Below are 17,121 nucleotides of genomic sequence, written 5' to 3'. Positions count from 1 at the left end.
TTTGACCAGATAAATTTGTCACGGGTAAATAGCACTTTCCATCAACAACCCTATAAATTCCCTGGTGCAAATAATGCTCTTTCCTAGGCTCACCATTACAATAACCTTCAATATAAATATCTCCACAGAAGTCAGCGTCAGATTCGGTAGCTTCAACTAACCGTGATAATGAAATGTCGGTATCGTTATCAAGATTTAACTTCAAACATTTTACCGGCTCTGGTATGGTATCGATATCAGGGCTCTGGTAAAAAGTTAACTGACGACTATTCTTAAATACTGTAACACAAGGAAGTACAGTAACATTTTGACCAATAAGTAAAGCCGACTGAAGGAAATGATTGCTAACCACCAGTACCTCTACATTAACCTCAACTTCATCTAATTTCAAATCGACGTTGGTCCTATATACTGGAAATACTTTAGAGTTCCCGAACCCTTTGATTACTGGCAACTCCGTTGAGTTTTTAGTTAAATTCAGACTTTGAGCATCAGATTCCCTGATTAAACTACATTCACTGCCGAAATCAATAAATGCAGTTAAAGACTTATCGTTTACCTTAACCGTTTTGTAAAATTTGTCGCTGTTGTTATTGAGGGTAGATATAGTTAAAAATTTTCTATCCTGGTTATCCGTTTGTTTAGGCTCATTTCGCAAGATCAACGGCTCTAGTTTACAATTATCGCTGTTGTGGCCTACCCGATGGCATTTTACACATTTCGTAAGAGGTTTAGGGCATCGAAGGTAAGGGTGTCCCTTTGAGCGGCAACCGAAACAAGTTAACAAACTTTCGCCTGAGGATGATGCAGTGTTACCCGTTCGAACTATCGTATTATCGCTACGTTTCCTATTGAATGTTTTATTTTCTAACATAGGACGTTGGGAGCTTAGAAAATTCAACAAGTCTTCCGGTTCGCGACAAATCAGTGCCTGTGCACTGCTTCTAATAGATGTATCTAGTATTCCGTGGATAATACAATCGACGGCCTTTTTGCCTCTTATTTCACATCTGTTCAACAACGTTAACTTATCGTAGAAGTACTCACGTAAACTTTCGTTACTACGAGTACTGCGAGATAACATTTCTTCGAGAAGCCGACCATAATTTTGCTCATTTGGGAAAGCTCTTGTAAGTTTGTCCTGCCACTCTGACCAATTGAAAACAACGCTAGGAAGGGCTTCGAACCACTTCTTTGCCAAGCCAGACAGTTTCTGCAGAGCAAAATGTATGGTCTGCTTCTCGTCCCATTCATAGATTAAAGCACATTCATTTACTTTCCTAACCCAACAGTCGATATTCTGAGTTTTACTTGACAGATCAAATTCTGGTATTACATTGTTGAGAAGATTATTATTTAAATTACTTGTCTTGCACTTATGCCCTTGAAGGGTATTAAATATATCCAGTACCTGTTCAGTAGACCAACTACCTTTTTCCTTGGATCGTCTCTTACTTGCACACCGTGAACTACGGGGTGACTCACTGTTGGAGCAGGAGGAGCTGGAAGACTCTTTGCGTTTCTTCTTTGATCGCTTTTTGCCTCTCTTAGACTTAGCTGCTGCCTTGGAGGAAGACCGTGAACGCTTTTTCTGAAATTCATCATTACGAGAAGGCGAGCCTTCGGGAGTCATCGCTTCATCAGTATCCATACCTCAAAAATAAAATATCATTTTATTATGTTAGTATATCAATTCATTGTCTAGACGTACTAAAACTATAAGGATATATGTTTTTATAAACATTTCAAAATTAAGTATTTAAAGAAATAAACTTCATTTATTTGAAATTAATCCTTGACTGAAAACAAAATACAATAATGATTTCGTTAACGTTGACACGCTCTAAAGGATACATTTTATAGGCATACTTATCTTCTTATTTTTTTTTTAGTTTTGCTTCTTCTAGGTACACATGACCTCTACTCTAACTTACTACACGCTCACAGATCAGGAGGCATACATAGCCTCGAGTATCTAAAGCACACTTGGCTTCCTATTGTAGGCACACATAACCTCTAACGACTAAGCACACATGGCTCGGTAGGCATACATAGCCTCTAGTATCTGAAGCACACTTGGCTTCCTATTGTAGGCACACATAACCTCTAACGACTAAGCACACATGGCTCGGTAGGCATACATAGCCTCTAGTATCTGAAGCACACTTGGCTTCCTATTGTAGGCACACATAACCTCTAACGACTAAGCACACATGGCTCGGTAGGCATACATAGCCTCTAGTAGCTGAAGCACACTTGGCTTCCTATTGTAGGCACACATAACCTCTAACTACTAAGCACACATGGCTCGATAGGCATACATAGCCTCTAGCAGCTGAAGCACACTTGGCTTCCTATTGTAGGCACACATAACCTCTAACGACTAAGCACACATGGCTCGGTAGGCATACATAGCCTCTAGTATCTGAAGCACACTTGGCTTCCTATTGTAGGCACACATAACCTCTAACGACTAAGCACACATGGCTCGGTAGGCATACATAGCCTCTAGTATCTGAAGCACACTTGGCTTCCTATTGTAGGCACACATAACCTCTAACTACTAAGCACACTTGGCTTCCTATTGTAGGTACGCATAACCTATAACTAATTAGCACACATGGCTCGATTGACGTACATAATCTCTAGTAGCCAAAGCGCACGTGGGGCGTTCGATTTCTAATCATTTATAGAAATAACATTAATAGTCGTATAAAACACTTGTACGCGCCTTAGATTGGGTCTTGTCCCGCTTCTGAATTGCGACGAATTCTCTCTATTCGATTCTCGGTGTATAATAATAAACGCCTGCTTTGTTACAACAATAACTAAGTATATTTCCAACACTTCTTATCCTTAAACAACCACACAGCTTACAATTTAACGTCCGTCTTGGTCAAGCGGATCGGTCCGAATGCCCCCCGCTTCTTTTTGATCGTCTCAAGACGACTCGTCATTTTGTTCGTGAATGTTGGTATCGAGTCAATCGACTTACTTACATCGAGTAAAACATATTTAACAAATACAATCATCAAATAATCTATACTCTAAATTATAAATAATAATTTTAAGCATAATAAAATTGTAAAATAATAATAAGTTATCATAAATTCATTACAGTCGCATTCGCAACATAACGACCTGACGTGTTACGTTACCTTTATAACGACTTAAATATTGCGTGGAACTAAATTACAAATTATTGTAGATATTTGGGTGGCTCTTGATGGAATATACAACCAATTATATATTTTTTAAACGTGACTTTTCAATAGTAAAATAAGTACAATTAGTCAAAATGTTTAATTAGTAATTTGTGAAGTCATATTTATTCGCAATTGGAGGCCTAGTATATATAATATTTAATCTTTTTCCTGTTCTTTTCTTTAATTCTTTTTCTGTATATATTTTCATATAGGTTAATTTGTGAATTGCTCATAACCTAGCAGAGATGCTCAGTAAAACTAGAGCCGAGATCAGTTGTATCACACAAACTAACAAAGTGCCGTTTCCAACAAAGGTATCATCTAGACACGGAATAAAGAATCGATGTCAGTCATTGCATACTTGTAGTAGTAATGTCACCAACTATGAGTCTACAACTAAAAGTTACTAAATACAAAAAAAATTAAAGTACAATACTATAGTCTGACTTACTTTAGACTCCGAAAGACTTTTCTATCATTTATTATTTGATTTATTAATGATAAAAATTATCGCAACATCCAAGTAACAAACATAAGACAAGTCTAAAATGACATTAGTGTTTTCTTGTATATACGGCTATAAATACGGCTTCTTTTTAGTCTATTTAATTGGAAAACGTCGCTTTATAAAAGCCGATTATCGTTCACAATCGATGTCACGAAATACGGTTATTATGAGTAGGTACGATGTAAACTTTTTAATAAAACAATCACGTATCGAAAGTGAATGTTATCAAATATGCCGCAAAACATTAAGATTCTAAATTTAAACACAATCAGAACGGTTGATGCATAATAATTTTATTGATCCTTTACTCCTTAGTCCTTACTCGACCTTATGTGAGGACTGTATGTCCGCGTTAATAACTATAACGATGTTTTTTACTGTAAAAACTAGTCACCACGGTAAAACTTGTCTACATTTTATAATTTATATTGTGACATAGCTGAGTATTTGTCGATTTTCATAATAATTATACTACCCAAACGACTAATTTACGTAGTCAACTATAATTTGAAAAAAAAAAAAATATTGCTTCACTAATGATTCAATTCAAACATTACTTTTGAAACAAAATCATTAATAATAGATTATTCATATTTTATTTAGTAAGCGTATAAATAAAATAAACAACACATTCAATAAACGTTTATTTTTTTATATTCCTTAATATACAAATAGTAACTAAAATAACATTAAATTAATTAATACACAAGACGTCGCTTTATATCACAAATTTGTCAAAAATTTAATAGGTATGGTAAAATACACTTTAATGGGCGATCAGAAAACAGATAAAGAAATATTCAGGTAATTTGTAAATTTTCAGCGGAAGTTAACACAAAATATATAATTTATTATGTATGTCTTGTGCATAAACTTATAAATTCACAATATTCTTACTACAACCAAATTAATACTTACATGTTTTACGACGTAAACAATTAGTCATCATAATTTGAGACTTAAATAAATAAAATCGTAAGATGAAACACCATTTATAGTTTCACAAATACATATACTATGTATTTGTTTACCCCATTTTACCCCGAAATTCAACTTTTTATACCAAAACTGGAATTTTAAATAATTAATACACAAGTTAGTGATGTCTTTTATTAACATAACTTTTACACATTTAAAGAAAAAACTTTTTAACGGATTGTAGTTATGTTTTATTACATATTAATTATATTTAAACTTATAATTATAAAAATTTAGTCGATATCAACTCCGGGGAAATAAGTTTATAAGTTTAAGAACAATAATACATAACTTCAATCCATTTAAAAAGTGTTTTTCTTTACAAGTTAGTTTGTTATGAGAATTTTATAGTAGGAGTAAATAAGTCGACTTTTAAATGTAAAAAAAATAGAATTTTACAAATTTTGTGTAAATATTCAAGTATGCCATGATTAGGAGCTATGGAAATTTTCATATTTTGTTCATTTAGAGTTGTCCTGACTTATTGACGCCAAGTAAGGAATTAATGAGTTAAAATATCTACAATATCTTGAAAGTAATATTATTCCCGTTAAAAATATTTTTTTGTGTTTAAAATAAAATACATCAGATTTGATACTTATTTCTTTTATTTCTGTGTTAATACAGTGTTTTAAATTATATTTGCATAAATTAAAGCTTTATAATGTTATTTCTTTTAATTTTTTAAAGCATTTTACATTTTTCTTATAAGAAATAATATTAGTTCATAGTATTATTAACATCTTTTATTAACATAGCTTTTATATATTTAAAGAAAACACCTTATTACCGGATTGAAGCTTTGTATTATTGTAAACTTATAATTATTTAACATAATTTTAAATTTATCCGACATTTCACGTGCTTTACAGCGTGCGTGGTCACGGTGACTGAAGACAAAGGTGTGGAATGTCAAAAAAGTATCACAGCTGTAGAAAAACTTTAATTATCTATATTTATTTATATCAACTAAAAGATTAAGGGTTTCTGCAGAAATTGTTATATATTATAAGTTTACAATAATAAATAGCTTCAATCCGGTAAAAAAGTGTTTTCTTTAAATATTAGTTCATAACACCAGAATGAGTTGGTCACATTTCCCATATACAAGCAAAGCAAAAATATAAAAAAAGGTAATAATCACCAAGACTGCAATACAAGATTACCTTTATCTACATGTTATGTAAACCTTAATGCAACGCCAATACAATTAACGAGAATAAAACGTACTGGAACAATGTTACTCCATTAATGATTGTTGTGTAGTCTTTGAATAAATCATATTTATTCTAAGACATCAGCTGTCAGATTTTCTATATTATCTATGGTACTTTCATGCTTTCATGTTGTTTACTATGCGCACTCGAATTCTCCAAAGGCAAAAAGGTACATTTAAAATTAGAATTAATTTCAGACATCGACAAACCTTTATAAATTACATTTGCGGAAGGAACTCAATTGGTGTTGCGAATTTGAAGTCATCTGGGAATAATTTACTTGCGTAAGGGTACATAAGTTTGTAAGACTGTCTTATAGTTACGTCTGCCACACCAGCGATGTCACCGATTTCTTTTTGGCTTCGCTTGTCCTCAGATGCCTGAAAAAAGAACAATGAGAAAATAAATGTGTGTCCAAGTTAAACCCACAAAAATACATATTAAATGGATACCTATTAGTAATTTTTTTAATAGAATATTGTACATAAACCAATGTTGTTTGTATTTATGTATTCTTTATTGTTATCAATGAACATAAGCAGATTAAAAATAAACTAAAATATTGGTCAACTTGTTTATCCTATTCAAAAAATTGGGATTGATTCATATTTCAGGCATAAGTCCGTAAGTTAATAGTATATTTCATTACAAGTGCGGAAAGCCTGTCATTGCAACGAGTTCCGACGAATGTCTACCCGAGCCGAGGCGCAGCCGAAGGTGAGGGTAGACAGTCGGGACAAGTTGCAATGACGGTACCGCACGTGTACTGAACGACTATTTTTAATACAGTTGCGAAAAAATTAAGCAATTTAATTAAACTATTTGCTTTTTTTCTCTTCTCTCTACGGAATAAATTCGTTGCACGTAGATATGTAGCGACTTATATGTTTCCGGTAAATTGTTCTCCGAAGCATTTTATGCAATTATACTGCGTTCGGGTGGTATTCATTCAAATAAAATATCGTCGAAATTACTCATTTTGTGCAACAAATAACTCAACACGAAAGAACATCTTTGGAAAATGGCGCCAACCGCAAAGAATATGAGCAAAGCTTGTTTTTTCTTTTCTTCACCCATTCTGGGTAGGCAAAGGGAACTTGGCCCATATAGCCAATTCTTCAGTAGACTATTTTTATTGAAAAAAAACCAAATATAACTCATTGAGTCCAATCATTAAATCTGATATTGAAACAAATAGTAGCTTCTTTTTAAAATATTTGCATGAATCATAAAAACTTCTGTGATTTTTTTTAGTAAAAACTTCATGGTCAGTTTTTTCTTTTTAATATTATTTTTTATTGATATGAAATAAAATAAACCTAACCTAACTTATTGAATCCAATTATTACAAAACTTTTTAAAAATACGTATTTGCATTTATTATAAAATTCTTTTTAATATTTTTTTAATTGATATGAAATGAAAAGAAACCTAACCGAACTTATTGAATACAATTATTATAATATTTAGAAATCATATTTCATAAAAACTTCTATGAATCTTTTGAATAAAACCTTCGTGGTTGGTTTTATCTTTTTAATACACATTGTTTTGACAGTTGGCAAAGAAAATGCACGAGTGCGGGAATGGCAAAAAAAAAGCACGAGTGTGTAATAGCCCACTTTCCGAACGCTATACCTCCCTGCAATATGCCACTTTTTGAGCAACTGTATTAAAAAAGTAGTTACACACTGTACAACATATAGATTAACAATTATAGAGTTCCTTACCTGTGACGCCATATAAATTGCAGCAGCAGCCACCGATATAGGACTTCTTCCAGACACAATATCCAGCTCCCCAGCTTTCCTCGCAATATGTGTGGCCGCTCGTTGAACAGAGTTCGGTAGTCCAAGATTGGAACAGAATCGAGACATGAAATCAGCTGTTGTAATAAGATCCACTGATGTCTCTAGCGCCTTCAATATCAATTTGAAGCATCGCCCAATTTCTTTTTTGCTGATTTTGCTCACTGCACATATTTCCTTGAACGTACGAGGCACTCCCTCTTGCCGACATGCTATATAGAGGCAAGCAGATGCTATTGCATCATTTGCTCTGCCTTTCAAGTTTTTACCATCATGCACCTGGAATATTTATAATAATTCATTATACAATGCTAAAAAACCATTATTGTATCATCATTATTAAATGTTATATTAAGTGAAATGTAACTTGGCTGAGAGCTTGGTATTAAGTCTGTATTGATTTATATCATCAATAAATGTAAAACAAAAACTTGGTGATTAATAAGAGTGGCAGAAGTATATATCTGTTTTGACGTTCATAAGTGTTCATTGCGATACATATTATCTATCATCATATATGAATATATGATCTTGATTTGAGTAATATTGTAAATCAAACCTTGCTCAATTTGCTAAATTCTATAATTACCACAGATATACTGTATATTTGCATACTTATCAGCATGCAAATAAATAAAATGCATCTTTAAATAGTTCTGGTCTGTGCCAACATAAGCAGCAAGTCATTTGAGTTACACAAAACAAAAATGTATAAAATATTAGTGTGATTTTATAATTTCAGAGATATTTTCAGCATAAAATTATTGAAATATACATTCTTTCTAATTTGATGAATACTTAGGAAATGTGATTTCAATATCAAACATTACAGAAAATTGTTAGACCCTATTAGTTCAAAAGTAATGTTTATGCATTTAACATGCATATGATTATTAATATTTTAAACCTGCTATTTTTTCATAAAAATATGTAAGATGGCAATATAACTTAACCAAAAAGTAAATAGAAACCGATGTTTATTATTTAGAGATACTTTTGAGTTATTTACCTGTTTAAATAAATTATTTGCTCTGTCAACAATAGTCTTTGGCAAGTTTATCCGATCCGCCATGGTATTTATTTCTCTAAAGGCATTTATTAATGCTCTGTCAGTACTGCTAATGTTCCTTCTGTTTTGATACTTTGACACTCCAAAACTGTCAAATGAAGCATCGCCCCGGCCAGGACCAATTATAGTGGACAAATCACCACCAGAAAGAAGAGGATTTTCAGGTCCACCAACACGAGATGGATCAACACCTGATTTTTCATTGCTGAATGTACGCCATTCTGAACCCACATCTATAACTCTAAAAACGATATGATATGATGAAAGATACAATGTAAATTAATAGTAAAACAACTTAATCACGGTGATTAAAATAGAACCTTGATGGTATAAAATTTGTTAAAGGCGGTTTGATTATAGTTTAAGGAATTGTTCAAGGCAGTTTTCATATTATTTACCTGTCACCAACAACGAGACCGCATTCAGAGCATATCATGTCACCCGCTCGATAATCCTCAATAAGCGGAGCATCTGGGTGAGCATAACACACCACTTTATTCGCCTCGATTCTAAAACCACAAAGGAAAGCAAGTAAGTCTAACTTCATTTCAACATCGAAAGACCACGTCCCGCTTTCGCAACACACAACTTCACAATCCTTAAATATTATATTAAACTAACAAAATATGAAATTGTATATAAGCAATTACCAGTGTTATTATACAATTTAAATTATTTATAACAAAATAAATAAAAAAAACAGAGAAACAGACCTCGACGTGCTCGCCATGATTGTCAAGACTCAAGTTTCAAGCTGATACCAAAGACATTATTTCTTTCGATTCAATCTTGACTTAGGAGAGTTGCCAGTGATAAAAATAAATCAATAGTTACAAAATATAATGTTATTGTTTTCAATACGTAGACTACCCAAGCAAATATCAAGGTATACGATACGAGTATAATAATATATTTAATGCACTTGTCAAGGGAATGACGTTATATAAGATAAATATTATCAGAAAAATATGCTGGTATACATACCAATTAAAACTAAAAGTGTGCCAGAAACTGAAGAAAAATTTGCCAATATAGATTTATGCAAGTCAACTCTTTATTTATAATAATTACTGTAACGTAATATTAATTTGTATGGTTATGGTTTACTTTGCTATAAACACTGTTACACTAACTCATTTTTTAATATGAAGCTGCAACATCATGTAGATTGCGTCTATATTGCGCTTAAAATAATGAGACTGATTTGGTTCATAGAGACATTTTTTTTTTGAAGATATTATGGTAAGGGTTAGATAAATATTAAGGTTGAAGACCTTTAAGCCAAGTCTTTTTTCGAGCACTAACTTTCACTTCGCGCCCCTTAAAATCCCGTAAACAATTGTACCTCCTAAAATTCGCTGGACATCTTGTTTCCCACTAAATTTGAGCGGAAAGAATAAGTTGGCACCACTGCTCACTTTGCAGCTTGCGTACTGATATCAACCAACGACAATATATCAGGCGCAATGTCTTTCTGTTAAATTAAAATAAGTATAATAATTATTTTCTTACCAGGTAGACTATATTACTTAAATAAACACGTTTCGCATATACAGTTTTTCGTAGTTTTATTATAAACAAATATGTATGTTAGAACCGCATCCACCACTTTACAAATTTGCAAAAGCTCCACCTAGTATAAAGTTTGTGAATCGTGAAGTCTTGACACACGCACTTCAATAAGCACACAAATATTATAAAGTTGTGTTTTAGGTCTATCAGAGGTCAGCCTAACAAAAAAACTCCTTTTTTCCTTCTCAAAATAATACGATACTATACATTATACATTTCCTTCCTCCATTATAACATACTGATTGTATAATTTATAATTATATACATTATACAATCTGTTAATAGTTTTATTACTATTCATGCCTTAAATACATCATTTGTGAAGTTTAGTAACTATTATGAAAGGATAAGATTTGAACAAATCTGTTTAATACACTTGTATCACTAGAGTCTAATACGTAAGCGGTTTTACTATACAATTGACATGTCTTTTTATGGAATTTCTTGGCGTATAAATCAATTACACAATTACTTTGAAACTGACTTGAGAGTTTAGACTATAGATTAACACATTAGTCACTACCAATGTTTATGAAGATATCACGTACGCGGAACCTGAAATGCGGAAGACGCAGTCCACACATTATTATGAGAACAAAAGTACGATGTTTCGCAATAGTCAGTAGGTATGTGCGATTACTAATAAAAATACTAATTATTAAATATGTTAATTTAAAAAAAAAATAACTGTGTTTCGCCATAGTAGTGTAATTCGATATTTTTACCAATGAGTATTAAGTTAATTTACGGTTGAGTTAACTGTATGCCTTGACAGGCGGGCAGAAGTAGCATTGCTGGGTTCTATATCAAAATACAAGTTTAAATAACTACGTACAGATAAATTATTCAATACCTAAAAAGTTCATATTAAATTCGTTCACAATTTTAAAGTTTTATGTAATGTGATTATAGAAGTATTTATTTAGTCAATATATTGCCAAAAAGCTAAAGGTAAATGAAAGATCGTCATTGATCATTCCTATTTTCTAAACTTTGATTTTCTGATTTATTTCCTTAGTGTACCGTGGTCCTTAACAATCGTTTTTCCATTTAATAGAATCCATTAAATTAAATCTGAAGTAGGTGAAGTATTGGCTCGGCTTATTTTTAATTAAGCGTTTGATTTTACTTTAATCAAGCAAATTTAAACCTGTTTAAAGTCAGTTAATAGTAAATCATGTTATTTTATAAAACGTTTGATCATTGACCTAGTGACCCCGTTTTAATTTAATGTTTAAGGTATGTGCTCTGATTAAGTCATAATTAAATGTGAGGTAATTTGCAAATATTGCTAAACTCGTGGTTTTTTCGATATTACAATTACTTGAAATATTATGACAGTGTCATCTGCTACAATTATTTCAAAATATTGGCTAAAAGTGATTATTTATTTACCACAAATAATTAAATATTGGTGAATATTGTGAAACATTTGCGTAATAGTAGTCTAAATTATATTACATACAATGACTTGCATTTTACTAATTAACGTTAAAAATGAAGCAAATAATAATAAGTTTAGAAAAAGCAATAAAATCTTATAAAACGCGATTTTTTTAAATATGATTGCGATTCCTATGTTTATTGGTATTTTGATTGTTTGTAGTAAACGTCTACGAATCATTACAACATCGTTTTAAGCATTTTACTGGTACATATATAAAAATAATAACTAACTGTGTTATAATCAGCTTTTAGATACAACAATAAATTGTTGAAATATTGCGCAAAAATAAACTGCTAGAAAACATTGTAGAGTGACTGGTAATTTTAACTTTAAATTTATTCTGTCATTGAGCTTTTAGAACATTTTAGCAAAGTAAATAGTGAACGATTAAATTTACGGCAATTTAAACAAGTTAACATTGGCGCTAACACGGCTTCCAAATAAATTTTACAGACTCCTCTCTCTCTAATTGAAAACGCACCTTGTTCGCCTTGGATCCAGTTGATTTATGGATTGTAGAAAAAAATAAACAAAAAGTGACATTTCTTTAAATTTAACACTTCGTTAGTTTCGATTTGATAAGATAAATAAGATTACAATGGCAACGGGGGTTCTTACCGCCAATAAGTGATCTCTTTCAGGTAAAGAAAGTAAGGAGATATAGTCGACAGGTGGGAGCAAAAAGTGTGATTTACAGTAAAATTGGTGATATCATGAACTATTACATCCATTGTTTTATACTACTTTACTATGCACATAGGTATATATGTGTCAAATCGTAGCATCCAGTAGAATTTATTATGTGATGAAATGGTTTTCATTTCTTGTATAGGCCAGGTCAAATCAATAAATAATCATGAAGCTATTATTATATATATTATAGCTTTCAAATAATAAGAATGATCTTCTATAATTACCGGGATTATATAAATAAATAATAGGCATGTTTACAATAAACATCCACCAATGTTCGAAAATCAAAAGAATAAAAATGATAATTGCGTGATATGGATATTGGATAACTCATCATTTTCAACTGTTTCACAACATAAGAATGCAGGACGAAACAAAGAATTCGATTCATCACCTCAATAATGATGAGTCAGCAGTGTAATGAAGTTTACAGTTATCTATGAAAATGCGGAAGGAACGATTCCATTGATTTAGTCACGAAAATTAATGTTTTTTATACGTATAATATGTATATATCATTTGTACTTTTGTCCTTTATTTTTTCCTTTGTAATGCCAAAAATATGCAGACTATAATAATAGTAATAATACTTTATTTACATTAAAATAGTTACATAAACCAGGAGAAAAATAAGATTAAATAAATGAAGACAAGTATGTTAATGGGCGGTCATACTTCTAAAAGTGGATATAAATGTTATCCATAGTATAAAATTTGAATATGCTATATTTTATAATAAATCTTGGCAAGTGTGTAAATAAAAGAACCTTATATAGTTAACCAATCTTAGAAGAACTACTATATATGCAGAAATAAACTTTTACTATAAATCTATTTTTATTAGAAATAATTTAATAATATTTGAATTCATTTATTTGAATTTATGATTGTTTGATCGATTTATGCCATAAAAGTTAATATTTGTATAATTAAACCAGTTCAATTCCCGAAGAAGGATTATTTTCGCGAATATAAGTTTGGAGGAGTACAGCAGCTCACGCCACGCGCTTGTAAAAATGTTTTTAATACAGTTGCTCAAAAAGTGGCATATTGCAGGGAGGTATAGCGTTCGGAAAGTGGGCTATTACACACTCGTGCTTTTTTTTTGCCATTCCCGCACTCGTGCGTTTTCTTTGCCAACTGTCAAAACAATGTGTATTAAAAAGATAAAACCAACCACGAAGGTTTTATTCAAAAGATTCATAGAAGTTTTTATGAAATATGATTTCTAAATATTATAATAATTGTATTCAATAAGTTCGGTTAGGTTTCTTTTCATTTCATATCAATTAAAAAAATATTAAAAAGAATTTTATAATAAATGCAAATACGTATTTTTAAAAAGTTTACTAATAATTGGATTCAATAAGTTAGGTTAGGTTTATTTTATTACATATCAATAAAAAAATATTAAAAAGAAAAAACTAACCATGAAGTTTTTACTAAAAAAAATCACAGAAGTTTTTATGATTCATGCAAATATTTTAAAAAGAAGCTACTATTTGTTTCAATATCAGATTTAATGATTGAACTCACAGAGTTATATTTGGTTTTCTTTCAATAAAAAAATATAAATCTACTGAAGAATTGGCTGTATGGGCCAAGTTCCCTTTGCCTACCCAGAATGGGTGAAGAAAAGAAAAAACAAGCTTTGCTCATATTCTTTGCGGTTGGCGCCATTTTCCAAAGATGTTCTTTCGAGTTGAGTTATTTGTTGCACAAAATGAGTAATTTCGACGATATTTTATTTGAATGAATACCACCCGAACGCAGTATAATTGCATAAAATGCTACATATCTACGTGCAACGAATTTATTCCGTAGAGAGAATAGAAAAAAAGCAAATAGTTTAATTAAATTGCTTAATTTTTTCGCAACTGTATTAAAAATAGTCGTTCAGTACACGTGCGGAACCGTCATTGCAACTTGTTCCGACTGTCTACCTTCATTCAGACAGACATTCGTCGGAACTCGTTGCAATGACAGGCTTTCGGCACTTGTAATGAAATATACTAATTCGAATTATCTTAAATTAATCGGCCTTAAAATCTAGTCTTCTTAAAGAAAGTAGTCATCAATTCATTATCAAAGCATTGACACTGACTCACATACTGACTTCCTGTTTCCCGTAAAAATCGTGGTTTGACTAAAAGTGGCGCCATGAGTCATAGATACGTTTGATGAAAGTGTTTACACATTTAAAAAAGGCCTACTGTAACGTATTTTGTAGTATTTATGACATTTAAAACTGGAATCAACTAATTTATTCATGAATTTGCACATTTTCGAGGCTGCGGCAACTATAACAGTTGAAAACATCTAGGTATATGTTTTCGAGCCTACGTTTCATCATTATTATTATTTCCTTTGATTTTTTTATATAACAGGGGACAAACGGGCAGTAGGCACAAAGGACATTAAATGATACCGCCGCCTCTGGATACTTCTAATGCTTGAGGGCTCGCGAAGGCTTTGCTGGCCTTTTAAATTGGCACGTTCTTTTCTTGAATTGCTATTGTATAAAGCTTTAAATATAAAAATTTTAAAAATCTGAAACCTCGTCAAGACTAGAATTTTCAACTTACAGGCTTGGAATGAATCACTTAACACTTATAAACGTAATACAAAATTAGCTATTTGTAGTTTTAAACGTTTAAATTCTGACTCGAAGATAAGGTGAGTCACACAATTTGATAATCATAATCTATGGCATAAAATATTTATCTAATACAAAACTGTTTAGGAATTAGGGAAGTACCGTCGAGAATATAAATATAATTATAGGCGAATAACATAAAAATACTGTCGGTAGCAAATCATACTTGCCGTAAAATGCTTCTATCTTGAAACACTGTAGGGTACTGCTATGTTCCAATATAGTAATTTTTAAACACTGCTATTACTATGGGGAATGGGGGGGGGGGTTAATATTGTAGGCTTTATATCATAAATAAATGTAAATATTAGTCTGATGCTCGACTTTATAGTATTAGATAACGATAAAGAAAACAAAATGTTAAATTGACGAAAACAAGGACGTCTTTGTTCCTTATGGCAAGTATGAAGATTCGTTAAGCCTACTAATAAAATTAAAATGCGTAAATAATATATTATGACTTTAATTGCATAATGTTATTAATATGTTTTTTTCTGTTACAAGTTCGTTGAAAAGGAAGCCGCCAAGGTTATTTCTATGAACCCTAGAATTCGAGAAATAAATGACGTGAATACCACGTCACTTGGTGACTGGCTTCAGGATCCCTGCTGCTGGTCTTCTTGCACAATTTTGAAAAAATATTGCGCAATTATCATTATTATGTGATAGCCTGTACAATATGTATTAGTTTCGTTCTTACTGTATTCAGGGGCGGTTTATAAATTTTGCCAAATTCTGATAGTTTGTGGTAAGTTTCTTTATATTTAGACTGGTTAAATATATTAATAAACTTACAATATGCATACAATGAAAAGCATTTTTAAAGATTTGATTGAAATAAAATATTATTGCGTAAGATCTTATGAAACGCCTAAATAATGAATCGCTAAAATCAAACAATGGTTGGTTTTGTGACTTAGTTACAAAGGCAAAGAAAAGATATATTTTTGAATCGTTGGCATCCACAGACGACTGTCAATATCTACAGTGATAAAAATTTATTATTTATTCAACTTGTTCAAAATATATTAACATTTGCGTTATTTTCTACTAAAGAAATAACTAGGTTTTTATTCCCCATTGTTAACTTTTTTGTCCTACCTACGGTGTAATCAGGTCAACAATTAATTAATGTTCCTAAAAGAATTTATATTTCTTCCTACATAGAACATGTAATAGATACCATTAATGACCAAAGAGGTCATGTTTGGCTCTGAACTTTGGTAGATGCTGGCTGTTTTTTTTCATTTCGCACTTTTGAAATAAGAACTCTATGGAAATTATTTTATTGGCGGGAACAATTTTTTGTTTACAGTTTATGATAAGATCTAAAACTTATTACTCAATTCCAACATTCCCCTGTATAAAGTGTTCTGACGAACTGATGGTAAGTTATTTTACATTATATATAATAATATTATATAAATTGAATCTTACTTGGTTATTATTTCATACTTAGTTTTGGTTTTATTAGTTAACTGGGCTAGTCAGGCAATATATAAAATAAATTCAAATGAACGCATACTAAACACTGTGGTCAATAATTATTATAGTTAAGTCTAGTTTTGCTTTTCAGAATTTGAAACATGATCCCCAAATCTCGAAAACTAATAAATCTTGTATAATACTTTAGTACACATTTAGAGATTCGTTGTGGCATATTATTGCACAATATATTTTTCCTTCTACTATATTAAGACCTTTTGTATTTTTAAGGATTCTCTTATTTTAACTTGATATTGTGAAAATTTTATTGAAACAACGTAAGCCCACGACATCATTTGTATTGCCAAACCTAAATGAATGGTGTCATTCTATCTCTCTCTAAATATAAATTGCTTTACCATGTTAAAAAGAGACAAATAGATTTTATTGTTGTTGCTACAAACCGCATGGCGTATGATCGCGTACTACGCAAGTTGACGGTGTGTCGACATTGGACGTTGGATCGGCTGTCGGCCGAGGGA

At 31.4% G+C, this 17,121-nt stretch overlaps 1 protein-coding gene across 1 annotated transcript; it reads right to left on the bottom strand.

Moving 5' to 3' along the window:
• Positions 1-5,671: 5,671 nt before the first annotated feature.
• On the bottom strand, positions 5,672-9,603 carry LOC110994229 (transcription initiation factor IIB). Its single transcript, XM_022260766.2, has 5 exons — positions 9,500-9,603; positions 9,185-9,295; positions 8,727-9,027; positions 7,640-7,996; positions 5,672-6,289 (listed from the first exon to the last, which is right to left on the bottom strand). Exons 1-5 carry the CDS (start codon positions 9,514-9,516, stop codon positions 6,128-6,130), a joined length of 948 nt encoding a protein of 315 aa, XP_022116458.1. The 5' UTR covers positions 9,517-9,603; the 3' UTR covers positions 5,672-6,127.
• Between the last annotated feature and the right edge of the window lie 7,518 nt (positions 9,604-17,121).

This window comes from Pieris rapae, chromosome 10 (assembly GCF_905147795.1).
Source record: "Pieris rapae chromosome 10, ilPieRapa1.1, whole genome shotgun sequence".
NCBI lineage: Eukaryota > Metazoa > Arthropoda > Insecta > Lepidoptera > Pieridae > Pieris > Pieris rapae.
Note: the sequence above shows the minus strand (reverse complement) of the source record. Positions and strands in the feature narration are given on the sequence as shown.

Coding starts and splice junctions, on each gene's coding strand:
- LOC110994229 (XM_022260766.2), bottom strand. Junction 7,997..8,726: donor CAAATAATTTATTTAAACAG/GTAAATAACTCA, acceptor TAAATATTCCAG/GTGCATGATGGTAAAAACTT. Junction 6,290..7,639: donor CAATTTATATGGCGTCACAG/GTAAGGAACTCT, acceptor TTCTTTTTTCAG/GCATCTGAGGACAAGCGAAG.